General features: G+C 40.8%; 1 protein-coding gene across 2 annotated transcripts in view; it reads right to left on the bottom strand.

Moving 5' to 3' along the window:
• Positions 1 to 12,107, bottom strand: part of IKBKB (inhibitor of nuclear factor kappa B kinase subunit beta) — a 30,931-nt gene extending 18,824 nt beyond the window's left edge. Inside the window, exons 1-6 of one of the 2 annotated variants that reach the window (XM_073653970.1) lie at positions 11,946 to 12,107; positions 2,912 to 3,034; positions 2,740 to 2,834; positions 1,986 to 2,103; positions 979 to 1,048; positions 787 to 875 (exon numbers count right to left, since the gene is read on the bottom strand). In XM_073653970.1, coding sequence (XP_073510071.1) covers positions 787 to 875; positions 979 to 1,048; positions 1,986 to 2,103; positions 2,740 to 2,834; positions 2,912 to 2,968 — 429 coding nt within the window. In that variant the 5' untranslated portion in view covers positions 2,969 to 3,034; positions 11,946 to 12,107. Of the gene's footprint in view, positions 1 to 786; positions 876 to 978; positions 1,049 to 1,985; positions 2,104 to 2,739; positions 2,835 to 2,911; positions 3,035 to 7,391; positions 7,544 to 11,945 lie in introns of those variants that run through there. The other variant, XM_073653969.1, reaches the window with a different exon arrangement.
• Positions 12,108 to 14,314: the final 2,207 nt, after the last annotated feature.

Raw genomic sequence — 14,314 nt, forward strand, 5'->3', positions numbered from 1 at the left:
GACAGTGCACAGGGGCTTGTCCATGTATATGGAGGAGTCGCCTAAGTACATGGCCACACCCCAAGTGAACTTTCAGTCTGATTTGCATATGGCTTCTGACTCCAGATTTATTTTTTCATGACTGGCACATCAGATCTCTACAAAAAAAGGTATAATTTTTTTATTGGAACACAGCCATACCACTACTTCCACATGTAAGAAACAACCTAAAAGGCTCCCTTAAAGGGGTATTCCCACCTCCAAGATCCTATCCCTATATGTAGTAGGTGTAATAATAATAGTATTAGCAAATACCTCCAATAAGAAATGTAGTATAGTTCTTCTGATTCACTATGTCACTTACCCCATGTGCAGGGCATTGCGGTAGCTTACGTATCCATGGTTCCGTCCACTCATATAGTGACAGTTAGTTGCTAGTGGTCGTAACCATAGCTACCTAAGCTACTGCAATGCCCTGCACATGGGGTAAGCAACATAGCTAATCAGAAAAACTATACCGAATTTCTAATTGGAGGTATTTGTTAATAATATTATTATTATTACACCTACTACATATTGGAATAAGATCTTGGAGATGGGAATACCCCCCTGAAGTGGGAAAATAATTTTAACATTCTAATGAAACATTTTAGGCTTTGCTCATGAAAAAAAACAACATTGCGCCCCCAATATAAAGTTTGCTTTTTTTGCGAATACCCCTTTATCTCTGCATGGTAACATACACATTTGACATTTTGGGTGGACCTCCAAAAAAATACAAGGACGTGCCGTGTCGGATTTCCTTACCCTATGTTCTTCCTGCTGTAAGACAATGTTCTCCGGTTTCAAGTCTCGGTGGATGATTCGATTCTCGTGGAGATAACGAAGAGCAGAGGCTAAAGGGAGAAATGGAATATTGTCTCATAGATGGGCAGCATCAAAGGGGTTAATGAAGCCCGGGTGTAGTGTGTATGATGTCCAATATTGGGGGACACTCACAGATGTCAGACAGCAGGCTCAGGATGGGGCCTTCCTTCAGGCCACAGCAATTTTCATAGTGATTTAAGTGCTGCATGGAGAAGAAGGCGATCAGTAATGGACCTCAACAAATGTGCAGTCACGTCACACATGAAGAAGGACATTTTCACACCACATAAAATATGCTACTTGTTTCAGATATTTCTCATGTTCCTCTCAGTAATACATGCTGAATGGGAGGTCTGGGTAGCCAGGATGCTGCTGTCTTCACTAACTCATGTATCAGCACAGCTTCATTCCTGCACCGATTTCTCCTTCTACAACTCATGAAGGATTTCCTCTTTCATTACACTGATCCTAAAGAGTCCCCTCACATACCCTGCAGAGAGCACTTTCATATCTCTCTAAACAAATATACGGGTTGTTCACCCTCTCCCCTTCCAGACTATCGTGTACACACTTCCTGCCTATATATACTGGTCTGCCCTCCGTTAAGACTTGTATGCTTTCCTGCCTCTCCACACTCTGATGTCATACACAACCTTCCTGCACTGAAAGGGAAAGGGGGAGAGCCAGGAGCAGCGTATTCTCACCATACCATTTTCATAAGCAGCAGGACAGGCAACTAGGTGAAGAGTTGCACAGACTCTACAGCAACAGAATGGTAGAACATTTTTAATGAGGACTATTTAGTAAGTTGTTTAATTTAGAATTTATGAAGAAAATAAAACAATAAAATAAATTGTTTCCAAACCTTTAACCATTAGTCTATGGTTCTTCATGGGTTATTTCAAGATGGTACTTCAAAGGTCAACATCTCCTGTGTGAGTAGTAGATCACTAAACACCTCAACCCCATGACTCAAGCTCTCGTTGGAGCTTGTCCCCCAGCAAGTTAGTACTTCATAGCAGGGATTCAGAAGGCATTTTATCAAGGGTAAGAGCCTCAGTACAGCAGAAGTTACGGATAAGTATGTAATAAACAAGGATATGGTCCTGACACAGACAGCGGAGCGGTACATTACCCACCTTCCGCAGATCACCTCCCAGGCAGAACTCCATAGCCAGCAAAGGAAGATCATTCGGAGCCAGCTTCTGCAAGCCCTCGGGGACCTCTCGGGCCGACACCACATTCTTGTGATTTAATCTGTAATAGAAATATCAAAATGGCCTAAAATGACAGAGTCCGGACAACTGAAATCAGGCAGCGGTAAGATGAAGAGACTTATAAATTCCACCAAGAGGGTGGGAGTGCAGCGCACATGTGTGACCACCGCTCTATTCACTTCTATGGGAGTGTAGAGCACATGTGTGACCACCGCTCTATTCACTTCTATGGGAGTGTAGTGCTCCTATGTGACGACCGCTCTATTCACTTCTATGGGAGTATAGAGATTATATGTGACCACCGCTCTATTCACTTCTATGGGAGTGTAGAGCACATGTGTGACCACCGCTCTATTCACTTCTATGGGAGTGTAGTGCTCCTATGTGACGACCGCTCTATTCACTTCTATGGGAGTATAGTGCTTATACGTGACCATCGCTCTAGTCACTTCTATGGGAGTGTAGTGCTCCTATGTGACCACCGCTCTATTCACTTCTATGGGAGTATAGAGATTATATGTGACCACTGCTCGATTCACACACCAGACATTGGACCCGTTATTGTGATCTGTGGTGTTTCTAGCGGTCAGACCCCTACTGACTATAGGAAAGAGGTCTTAAAAGTACAGATAAATCCCCCATATTGTCTCCTTTTCCAAGAATTTCAGTTCCTTACTTCTTCATTATCTGAATTTCCAGGCACCATCTCTCTCGATTCTTCGGGCTCAGCTCTTGGCGACATTGTTTAATGGCCACTTCCTCTCCGGAGTCCTAAGGAGACATAATGGATGGAGATTATAATCCTGCACTGATAATATGGAGACAGACATATAGAGACTGCCCCTCACCCTATTGAGCCAGCGCAGGACGTATCCAAAACCTCCAGTGCCCAGACGCTCCTTCATCTCCCAGGATCCACAGCTGAGTGTGTGCGTTGGGGGAGGCCAGCTGGTCCGGCACCCGGGGGCATCCTAGGAATAAATATGGTCACTATAGTACAGTATATATGGACAGTATAGTGTGGTGTATATGGATGGTGGGGCACAGTATCCACAGACAGTATAGTATATATGGAGAGTGCCGGGTGTGTCTATAATATATAAAAAGTCTACACACCCCTGTTAAAATGCAGTTTGTATGTCATTTAAAATAAAATATGCCAATAAGAACTATTATAATTAATTTATAGTGATTCTGATTAACCCATATAAAGTTTTGCTGTTCTAGTCGGATTTTCCTGACATTTTCTAAGCTGTAGTTTACAGAACAATCAGCTGACTACAAAGCAAAGGGATCTCATTGCTGAAAGTTATGTCAAGAGAAGGGTACAAAAATTTTTTCCAAGGCATTAGATCTACCATGGAGCACTGTGAAGACGTTCATTGAGAAATGGCTTAAATCTGGCACAGCAGTGACATTACCTAGAACTGAATGTCCCTCAAAAATTGATGAAAAGACAAGAAGAAAATTGGTCGGGAGGCTGGCAAGAGGCCTACAGCAACATTAACGGAGCTGCAGGAATTTCTGGCAAGTACTGGTTGAGTACTGCATGTGACAACAATCTCCTATATTCTTCATCTATATGGCCTGTGGGGTAAGGAGGCAAGACGAAAGCCTTTTCTTGAAAAGAAAAATATCCACACCTGGCTATGTTTTGCCAAAAGCCTGGGCGGAAAAACTGTTATGATCTGATGAGACTAAGCTTTTTTGTAAACTTTTTGTCTATAATTCCAAAAGGTATGATTGGCACAAAGCCAATACTGTATATCACCAAAAGAGCACTATACCCACAGTGAGGCATGGTGGAGGTAGTATTATGCTTTGGGGCTGTTATTTGTCAGCTGGAACTGTAGTCAAGGTGAAGGGAATTATGAACAGTTCCAAATATCAGGTATGGGAAAAAAACAAAAATGTTTTTTGTAAAAACAACCTTTAATGAAAAATTATTATTTTTAAAAAAAAAAAAAGCATGAGAGGTTAAAAACTGGTTGCGGATGCAACCGCATGCGTACGTGCGATGACGCGTTTTGAACTGAAGCTGGTTCTTTATCATAGTCTAAGCATGAGCACATGGTACCTCATGGTTGCTTAAATAGAAAAAGGAAATAGTGGGAGGAGAAAAATGGGAGGGGCAAAGAACACGGTAATAGGGTTAATTATAAACCTTTGCATAATAATGTATACAAAATAATACAGACTCAGTGTATATACATTAAATCAGAGCGAATGTTCATTCCATTGGGGATTTTGCTATTGTGTTTTAAAATCCATGCTGCTCCCTTAAATTTTAACAAGTGTGGTCTATCCCCACCTCCTTTTGGGGGAAGACCCCTCTCTATAGCAGTTACTGACAAGCTGCTGACATCGCCTTTATGCATATATAAAGCCAGCAGCTCGTCCTGCGTGTTGCAGCATTGGTGTGATCGCTGGGAGATACAATGTTAGAAATGGTAGTACCACGTTTAGCCACGAAATGGCAACCTGTCTCCAAAATTTCTTTCAATACTTTGTCAGTACGTAAAATAGGAAGATTCTTTTTAATGACATTAATGAGCTGGTGTGAGCAGGGGAACCTTGTATGCCCAGGAGGATTTTAATCCATGACGGTGTAGTGTGTTACTGACAGTCATGATTGAGCCAGTGGTCCCAGCTCTCTTCAGGTCATTGACCAGGTCCTTCATGACCTTTCTCAGAATCATCCTTACCCCACGAGGAAAAATCTTGCATGGAGCCCCAGACCGAGGAAGATTGACAGTCATCTCGTGTTTCTTCCATTTTAACAAAAAACACTTTGATATAGTGCAGTGCACACTGTATAGTTTGCTAAAAGGCACACGTTTTACTGAGAGAGGACAAAAAATGAACAAGTAATAAAACCATTTATGGTAGCTGTCGTGGGGGACCCTGGAGTCAATTCCCCTGGTGGGCCCTAGGCACCCCAGTCCAACCCTGCAACGTATATATGGACTGTGCAGTGGTATATCAGTAGTACAGTAATATTATATATATATATATATATATATATATATATATATATATATACATATACATACAGTACAGACCAAAAGTTTGGACACACCTTCTCATTTAAAGATTTTTCTGTATTTTCATGACTATGAAAATTGTACATTCACACTGAAGGCATCAAAACTATGAATTAACACATGTGGAATTATATACTTAACAAAAAAGTGTGAAACAACTGAAAATATGTCTTATATTCTAGGTTCTTCAAAGTAGCCACCTTTTGCTTTGATGACTGCTTTGCACACTCTTGGCATTCTCTTGATGAGCTTCAAGAGGTAGTCACCGGAAATGGTCTTCACTTCACAGGTGTGCCCTGTCAGGTTTAATAAGTGGGATTTCTTGCCTTATAAATGGGGTTGGGACCATCAGTTGTGTTGTGCAGAAGTCAGGTGGATACACAGCTGATAGTCCTACTGAATAGACTGTTAGAATTTGTATTATGGCAAGAAAAAAGCAGCTAAGTAAAGAAAAATGAGTGGCCATCATTACTTTAAGAAATGAAGGTCAGTCTGTGCGAAGAATTGGGAAAACTTTGAAAGTGTCCCCAAGTGCAGTTGCAAAATCCATCAAGCGCTACAAAGAAACTGGCTCACATGAGGACCGCCCCAGGAAAGGAAGACCAAGAGTCACCTCTGCTTCTGAGAATAAGTTTATCCGAGTCACCAGCCTCAGAAATCGCAAGTTAACAGCAGCTCAGATTAGAGACCAGGTCAATGCCACACAGAGTTCTAGCAGCAGACACATCTCTTCAACAACTGTTAAGAGGAGACTTTGTGCTGCAGGCCTTCATGGTAAAATAGCTGCTAGGAAACCACTGCTAAGGACAGGCAACAAGCAGAAGAGACTTGTTTGGGCTAAAGGACACAAGGAATGGACATTAGACCAGCAGAAATCTGTGCTTTGGTCTGATGAGTCCAAATTTGAGATCTTTGGTTCCAACCACCGTGTCTTTGTGCAACGCAGAAAAGGTGAACGGATGGACTCTACATGCCTGGTTCCCACCGTGAAGCATGGAGGAGGAGGTGTGATGGTGTGGGGGTGCTTTGCTGGTGACACTGTTGGGGATTTATTCAAAATTGAAGGCATACTGAACCAGCATGGCTACCACAGCATCTTGCAGTGGCATGCTATTCCATCCGGTTTGCGTTTAGTTGGACCATCATTTATTTTTCAACAGGACGATGACCCCAAACACACCTCCAGGCTGCGTAAGGGCTATCTGACCAAGAAGGAGAGTGATGGGGTGCTACGCCAGATGACCTGGCCTCCACAGTCACCAGACCTGAACCCAATCGAGATGATTTGGGGTGAGCTGGACCGCAGAGTGAAGGCAAAAGGGCCAACAAGTGCTAAGCATCTCTGGGAACTCCTTCAAGATTGTTGGAAGACCATTTCCGGTGACTACCTGTTGAAGCTCATCAAGAGAATGCCAAGAGTGTGCAAAGCAGTCATCAAAGCAAAAGGTGGCTACTTTGAAGAACCTAGAATATAAGACATATTTTCAGTTGTTTCACACTTTTTTGTTAAGTATATAATTCCACATGTGGTAATTCATAGTTTTGAGGCCTTCAGTGTGAATGTACAATTTTCATAGTCAAGAAAATACAGAAAAATCTTTAAATGAGAAGGTGTGTCCAAACTTTTGGTCTGTACTGTATATGCAGAACGGTGGCGCAGTGGTTAGCACTGCAGCCTTGCAGCACTGGGGTCCTGGGTTTGAATCCCACCAAGGATAACATCTACAAGGAGTTTGTATATTCTCCCCGTGTTTGCATGGGTTTCCTCCGGGTTCTCCGGTTTTCTCCCACACTACAAAGACATACTGATAGGGAATGTAGATTGTGAGTCCCAATGGGGACAGTGATGATTATGTATGTAAAGTGCTGTGGAATATGATAGCACTACTGTATATAAGTGAGTAAAATAAATACACACACACACGGGCAATAATATGGTCTGTAAGCAGTACAGTATAATGGTATATCAGTAGTACAGTGTGTATATATAATAGTACAGTGTATATGGACATTATAATGGTGTCAGCAGTACAGTAAATATATGGAGTGTACAGTGGTACATCAGTAGTAGTGTATATATACATATACGGGAAATAGCATGGTCTAAGTAGTACAGTATGTGTATAATGGTGTCAGCACAGTATATGTACAGTGGTCTATCAGTAGTGTGTATATATATATATATACATATATATACACACACTGCATTACACATATTAGTGCAGGTCCTATGGACAGCACAGTGTACACACCATACACAGTTCAGTGTCGTCACACGTCCTACCTGGTGTGTCATGGGCCGGGCGGGCGGAGGAGCTCGGGGATCCCGGGGCGCGCGCTGCTCCGCCGGGTGCTGTGTACATTCCACTTCCTAGTTCACTTCCCTGTCTGACGTCACCAGCGGGGCGTGTCCACACGAAGAGACAGGCGGGCGGCCGTGACGTCACTGCTTGTTTATGGAATAGAAGTTGTATACATTTTCCTTCTGCCCGGCCGATGTGTCGCACAGCCCCTCCCCCCACACACACATCCTATACCATGCCGCGCATGCGCGTTATGTGCAGGGGGATAAGCAGCCGCTATACACCGCTCGTCACTTGGTGACCTCTGAGGGAGACAATCACACGTGCATTACAATTGTCGGCCGACCAGCTGTCATGGGGCTTAAATTTAGCATCACTGCAGATTATTAATTCTACATCATGGCAATTTATGGAGACCTTTGGTGTAGAAAACAGTGATTTGCACATATATATACGAGGTGACGTTCAGTTGGTACGAATCTGCCCTATTTACTCATTTTCAGACCCCCTGACATGGAGTTTGCCCACCCTCCAAGTATCAGCTTTCCTATTATGTGAGTGTCTCTCCCAGTAATACAGGCTGGATGTGATTCTGTGCTGCTGGCTTCAGTAGCTCATACATTGGCACAGCTTCTATACTGCACTTATTTCCTTATCGTTTGCTTTCTACTTAACTACATTTTGCTTTTTTTCTGCCCTCCCTGAGACTGTAGATACTTTTTCTATGTCTAGCCCATACATCTTAACAGCTCATTTACATATTAAGGAAAACATGGATTTCTCGGGAATAAGACATCGGATCGCAGACATCAAGGTGTCATTTAATTCAGCTTCCTATGACCTACATGTCGATGTAGACGGCTTAGGAAGGCTGATCCTACTGACAGATTCCCTTTAAGGCCTCATTCAGATGTCAGTGACTTTTCAAGCAGGCAAAAAAAAAACCAGTCACATTTTAATCAGTAAGTGTGATCAGTTTCATCAGTGATTTTCACATATGAAAAAATAAATCAATGAATTACAAATCATCTCTTCATCATTATGACACTATTCACAGACGGGGCACGGATTGTACCCCGATGTCACCCATGTGCTGTCCCTGATTTTCTTTGGCCCATAAACTTCTATGGGAAATTTTGATCTGTGACTCCGATCAAAAACATACGTGTCGCTGCAGTTTTGTTACAGAATTGATCCATGAAAAATGACTGAAGGAGGCCGGTGTCTCACATCAGATTTTTGGTTTTTTTTGTACGATCCATATTTTTATGGATACAGCATTGACCTATTGCAATCAAAGGGCCATTTCACATATCCTTATTTTATTTTTTTTTTGGGGGGGGGGTAGATTTTCCACACTCCTCATCCCCCTGAAAAAACAAAAAAAACACAGATCTGATCTGTGTCGCTGATCAAATGTAAGCCAATGAAAAAAGAAATACAGCACAGGGATCTCATCTGTGCACTGTTTCATGTGTAGGGAAAGTAAGTTGTTGTTTTTTTCATACGTGGAATAGAAAATGGATGCAACAAGGTTTGTGAAAACTTGGAAGAAAAATGGTTCCAGCATTGAGTAAAAAAAAAAGGATGTGTTGAAAATAAAGCGACCACATAATTTTTTATTTTTTTTTAAAGAAATTCCAAACTTTTTGTTAAGGAATTCCAAACTTTTTGAAACTTTAATGTTTTTCCTACTATAGACAGTTAGGGGGCGCTGCTGCATTGGAACCATAGTATATAAGAATAAGTGACTTTACAAAATTTACAAGTGGCTGTCCAATTCTTTTTAGCAGTCATTTACCTTGAGACAACCCCCAAAGGACTGACAGGTAATGTGTGAAGGTGTGTGATCATATAGCGGTGCCATGTCCGAAAGCGCTATTGTCTAGGCAGCTAAGGGTATCTAAAACCTATGAAAAAGCAACTTGATAGAGGAGGATAATTGTACATGAAAGTTTCGGAGAAGAGTTGATGCTTACGCACGCTGCAGATGTTTGTTTATAGAGGTCCGGTGTAATGATCACATCCGCTTTGACTCTCATCGTATTCATGGGTTGTCATATTGAAATCATATGTGCGTCATCCATGATCAAATCACTAGTCCTATTATTATGGACACGAAATCAACCACATATTATAAACATTCCCGGAGCTGCAGCGATGCACAACGAAAATGGTGCGAGATCAGCCAATCTTCCAGCACAACTACACAATGGAGAATTCTTCCACTATATCCATCTTCAAGGCTCCCATTATATGTATGAATAATCTACATGAAATGTTGAGTAACTTTATAAATACATTGCATTATTTATATTCTACTGATCCCGAGTTACAGACTGAATTATATTCCAGAGCTGTATTCATAATTCAGCTGATCGTCATTGGGAACAATAACATATTTTAATAGAGTGGGTCAGTCTTCTCCTCTTACTCCATAGTGCCTGCGGTCTCCAGGCTTTCCCTTTAGGGCATGTGGACATTATAAAGATGGGTCCTCTCATTTATTAGCCAGAGAGCACCCATTATGCTGGACTCGGCCTGATGTAGATGCTGATGTTAGGTAAAAGCTGGTGAAAATTAGAGGACAGTGAAAGTTGCAACACTTATAGTGACTCATCCATATGGACGAACATCTTCACAACAATAAAAGAGCTGCAGGTATGGTATGGTATGCAGGTAAGTCCTAGTTGTGTACTACATGTGACAACAATCTCCCATATTTATGGTGACAGAACAGAAGCTTTTTCTTACAGAAAAGAAAAATATTTAAGCCTGGCTATGGTTTGTCAAAACCTTCATCAGGTCTGCCAAAAGCCTGTGAGAAAATGTGTTATGGTCTGATGAGACCAAGGTTGAATTTTTTTGTCAAAACACTTGCGCATCACCAAAAGAACACCATACCCACAGTGAAGCATGGTGGAGGCAGCATTATTCTTCGGTGCTATTATTTGGCAGCTGTAACTGGGGCTTTAGTCAAGATGGAAGAAATTATGAACAGTTCAAAATATCAGTCAATTCTGCAACAAAACCTTCAGGCCTCTGCTAAAAAACTGAAGATGAAGAGGATTTTCACCTTTCAGCATGACAACAACCCCGAGCAACCTCCAAACCAACAAAAGACAAAAGAATGGCTTCTCCAGAAGAAGATCACCATTTTGGAATGGCCCAGCCAGTGCCCAGATGTGATTCCAATTGGCAATCTGTCAATGACCCGAGGAGGGTGCTATACACAGGAGATGTGGCGCTACGGCAAGGAAGAGTGGGTGAAGATTGTCAATTCTGCTGATAGACTCCGACCCAAAAAGACTGAAAACTGTCATAAATTCAAAAGGCACTTCAACAAAGTATTAGTGTAAGGGTGTAGATATTTATGCAACCACATTATTTTAGTTCTTTATTTTTCATTTTTCCACCAGAAAAGATTTCAGTTTATGTTCCAATTGAAATTCAATAGAAATTATGGGGGACATTAAAGGTGGAAAAAGTTTTGAAATGATTCTCCTTGGTATTTTTTTACATGAGGTTGTCTAGAGCACTACTGTTATTCCAACTTGATTCATGTATTATGTAGAGTACCCCTTTAAATCCATTGACCGCTTCATAGTCTCTTGTGTCATTAGTCAAAATCCATTATTCAGTATTAGAGGTAATGGTTGAAAATATTAACGTTTCCATGGCAGGTGACGTACTTTCTGTGTGATCAGTTTCCTTTTGTCGTTCTTGATGATTGTCTCTACAAGTGGTAAATTCCTCTTCTTCACGTGGGCGCATACAGAACGTTACTTGTGTCAGGAATGTCCTTGAAGAAGAAGCATACTTTGTAATTTTCCTACTTTTTCTCCTGTCAATGTTTGGTGTTCATACTGAAATAGTAGGAGCCATTGGAGACTGAAAGGAACGTCTTGTCCATCTAGAATAGGAGCACTCTGGTAGTTGTAGTAACGGTCCGTGGGTCTGTGGTCAGGGGAACACCAACAGTAAAGTTTTGGAAACTTTGGAGAATGATTTACATCAAGATTTATTGTTTGTTAGTATGAAAACCAGACCAGACCCCTAACATAGATAATACCTCAAAAATAAGACCTCAGAGCCTTAAACTTATTAAGACCCCAGAACCCTAAAACTAATTCAGAATTCAGACTAGAGAACTAAATTTAATTCAGACCCTTACATGTTTTCAGACTCCAGAACAGACCCCTAAAATGAGTTCAAATCTCAGACCAGACCCCTAAAATTACATCAGTCCCCAGTGTCTGTTTACGCCCCGGTGCGCTACATGAAAGTGCAGATCCTGGCTGGGTGTGTGGACTTGCGCTGTGAGGGTCTTACACCTGTGCAGGCTGTGGATAGCTGGTGGTGTGGGCTGGCCAGGACCATAGATTCCACAGTTCAATAAAGGAGACCGTCGTTCAAACATAGAGTCTTTACTGATTGATAACTTGGCAAAGGTTATATACAAGTGATAGCGGCTACAAAGTCTTACGTTCGTTTCCTCTACGGTATAAATCATTTTCCCTCACACCATATCCTACCTCTGTAGTTTTACACCTGGGCTCTGCAAACACACTGTTTCCTTCTCCAGAAGGCCATTATGACTAGTCAGTTACTTCTTCTTTATGATCTCGCTATCCCTGGCCTTAAGTCTCCTTTTTGTATGGATCACCCTTTTCGGCAGTACTGCTCACTTGACTCTTCAAACTCGAACTAACTAACTACAGGAAGCAGTCAATCTCTCTAACACTAATCTCCTCCCACTATGGGTTAGTCCAAACATTAACTCTGTCTTGTCCTGCTGTCATTACTTAAACTACCGTCAATTATCTATCCCTATACTACCTATCTTATAGCCTATGTCCTACACTTTACACCCTCTACTGTACATTATTAACATTACTTATCTTACATAATACCTTACAACACAATTCACATGACACAATATATACAAAGACGCGGGACACGTCTCCTGATGAAGTTCTAAGGAAACGTGCGTTGGGGCGGTGGGTATACACATATGTAAGTGTATTACGTACCTGTATTCAAGTCTTTTCTGTTAGGGAAATTTAACCCTCTCAATACTACAGTACTATAGGACTTTTATCTGAATCACTTGCGTGATATACACTTATTATTGCAGCTTGTATTTGCTAGTATTGTCCCTGCATCAATGCTCAGCAACCTTTATATTGCTACCTTATCTATTTATCCATTTATTTTAAAGACACTATTTTGTTCAAAAAAGCGTAAAAACCATCCCACCACGACCAAGGTTTTTCTTTAATTGTTCCGTACTGTTAAAAAAAAAAGGTAAAGAACAAGAATGTTAGGATCGTAATATTTATATTATTTATTACAAAATATTATCCTGCCGTGAATAGGCTACGGATCACAACTCAATTAATATTAATTCTATGTAAGGCTATATGCACACGTTCTGGATTGGAAGCAGAAAAAAATTCTCCTGCAAATTCTGATGTGTTGGCAGAAAAAAACGCACATTTTTACCGCATTTTATGTTGTGTGTTTTTTTTGTGGATTTTTCCCCACTCATCAGTACGGGTGAAATCTGCAGCAAAATGCTGAAATAAATGACATCTAAGCAAATCTGCATGGAAAAAATAAGCAACAAAACTGCACAGAAAAAAAATGTAATGTGTGCACATACCATAACCATTTTAATTTTTATTTCAAAAGTTAATAGTATACATCAAAATAAGCAACTTGGTGATATATCTTATAAGAAAAATCTGCTTCTTTCCCCTCCCCGGGACTGATAGATCACTCTCCCTCGTCTTATTGATGATAGATTTTCCCATTACTGAGATAGGAGATGACAGTTGGTGCTTTTAAAATTCTATGGAGAAGGAGCTAGAAGAAGACAGACATTCCACTGCAAGTTCTCCTGGAATGACAGTTACAGTTCTCCATAGAACTTTATAAGCACCAACTGTCATCTATCTCATTAATGGGAAAAATCTGTTTTCACTGAATTAAGAATTTTGAGAGTAAAACATCAGTCCAGGAGGAGAACAAAGCAGATTTCTCTGATAAGATATATTACACGGTTTCTTATTTTCATGTGTATTATTGATTTATGAAGAAATATATAAAACAACGATTACTCTTTAAGCATTTATGTGTTGATCTCAGAACACGATGATATGAGTTAAGCAACAGGAAGATCCTGTTTCATCCAGCCAGCCTTTTTTATTGTTTCCAGAAATAATTATCTACTGATTAAAATCAGATAAAAAAAATAACTGAAAACTGTAAATTTTAGTTAAAAGAAAACACGTCACGTTTACCGTCATTTAAATACCACGTATAAACAGAAACTCGGCTGGTAACGTCACGGGTTTACGAAGCACCAAAAAAACTATATAAAACATCATAGAGAAGAAGATCGGACATCAGGGTCGGAATATCCAGAGAAGATATAAATAAACTGACGGTCACAGGAAATCACCGACCCGGTCATCTGTGTAAGCATCATGGAGAAAGGCAACGGAAAACATTACATGGATTGTGTTTTATCAGTGATACAAATAATTAAGCCCTTTAGAGCCACCCGGATTTGCCAAGATGACACAATTCCCACATTTGGTCACCTAAAGGGTGTTCCAGGTTTGAGCAATATTGTGTTTAGCAGTAGATGATCCTTGCTATGTAATTCAATGTGACCATGGCTGATGTAAGTTATCTACTAACCACAGGATAACATATTGTAGGATATGGATATTGTCGGATAGAGCTTGTAAAGACAATCACTTTTGCAATTTACTGCTTGCTAAAATTTGCAGCCGTTCTTGAGATATTGCCACTTTTCTTTTATTTATACTTTGTTCCCTTGGAGACCAGCATTTAAGAATTGCGCTGGCTGGAATTAAGAGGTAACAGTGCATTC

This window comes from Phyllobates terribilis, unplaced genomic scaffold (assembly GCF_046119375.1).
Source record: "Phyllobates terribilis strain yellow unplaced genomic scaffold, ASM4611937v1 Scaffold_11__3_contigs__length_659146591, whole genome shotgun sequence".
Classification (NCBI taxonomy): Eukaryota; Metazoa; Chordata; class Amphibia; order Anura; family Dendrobatidae; genus Phyllobates; species Phyllobates terribilis.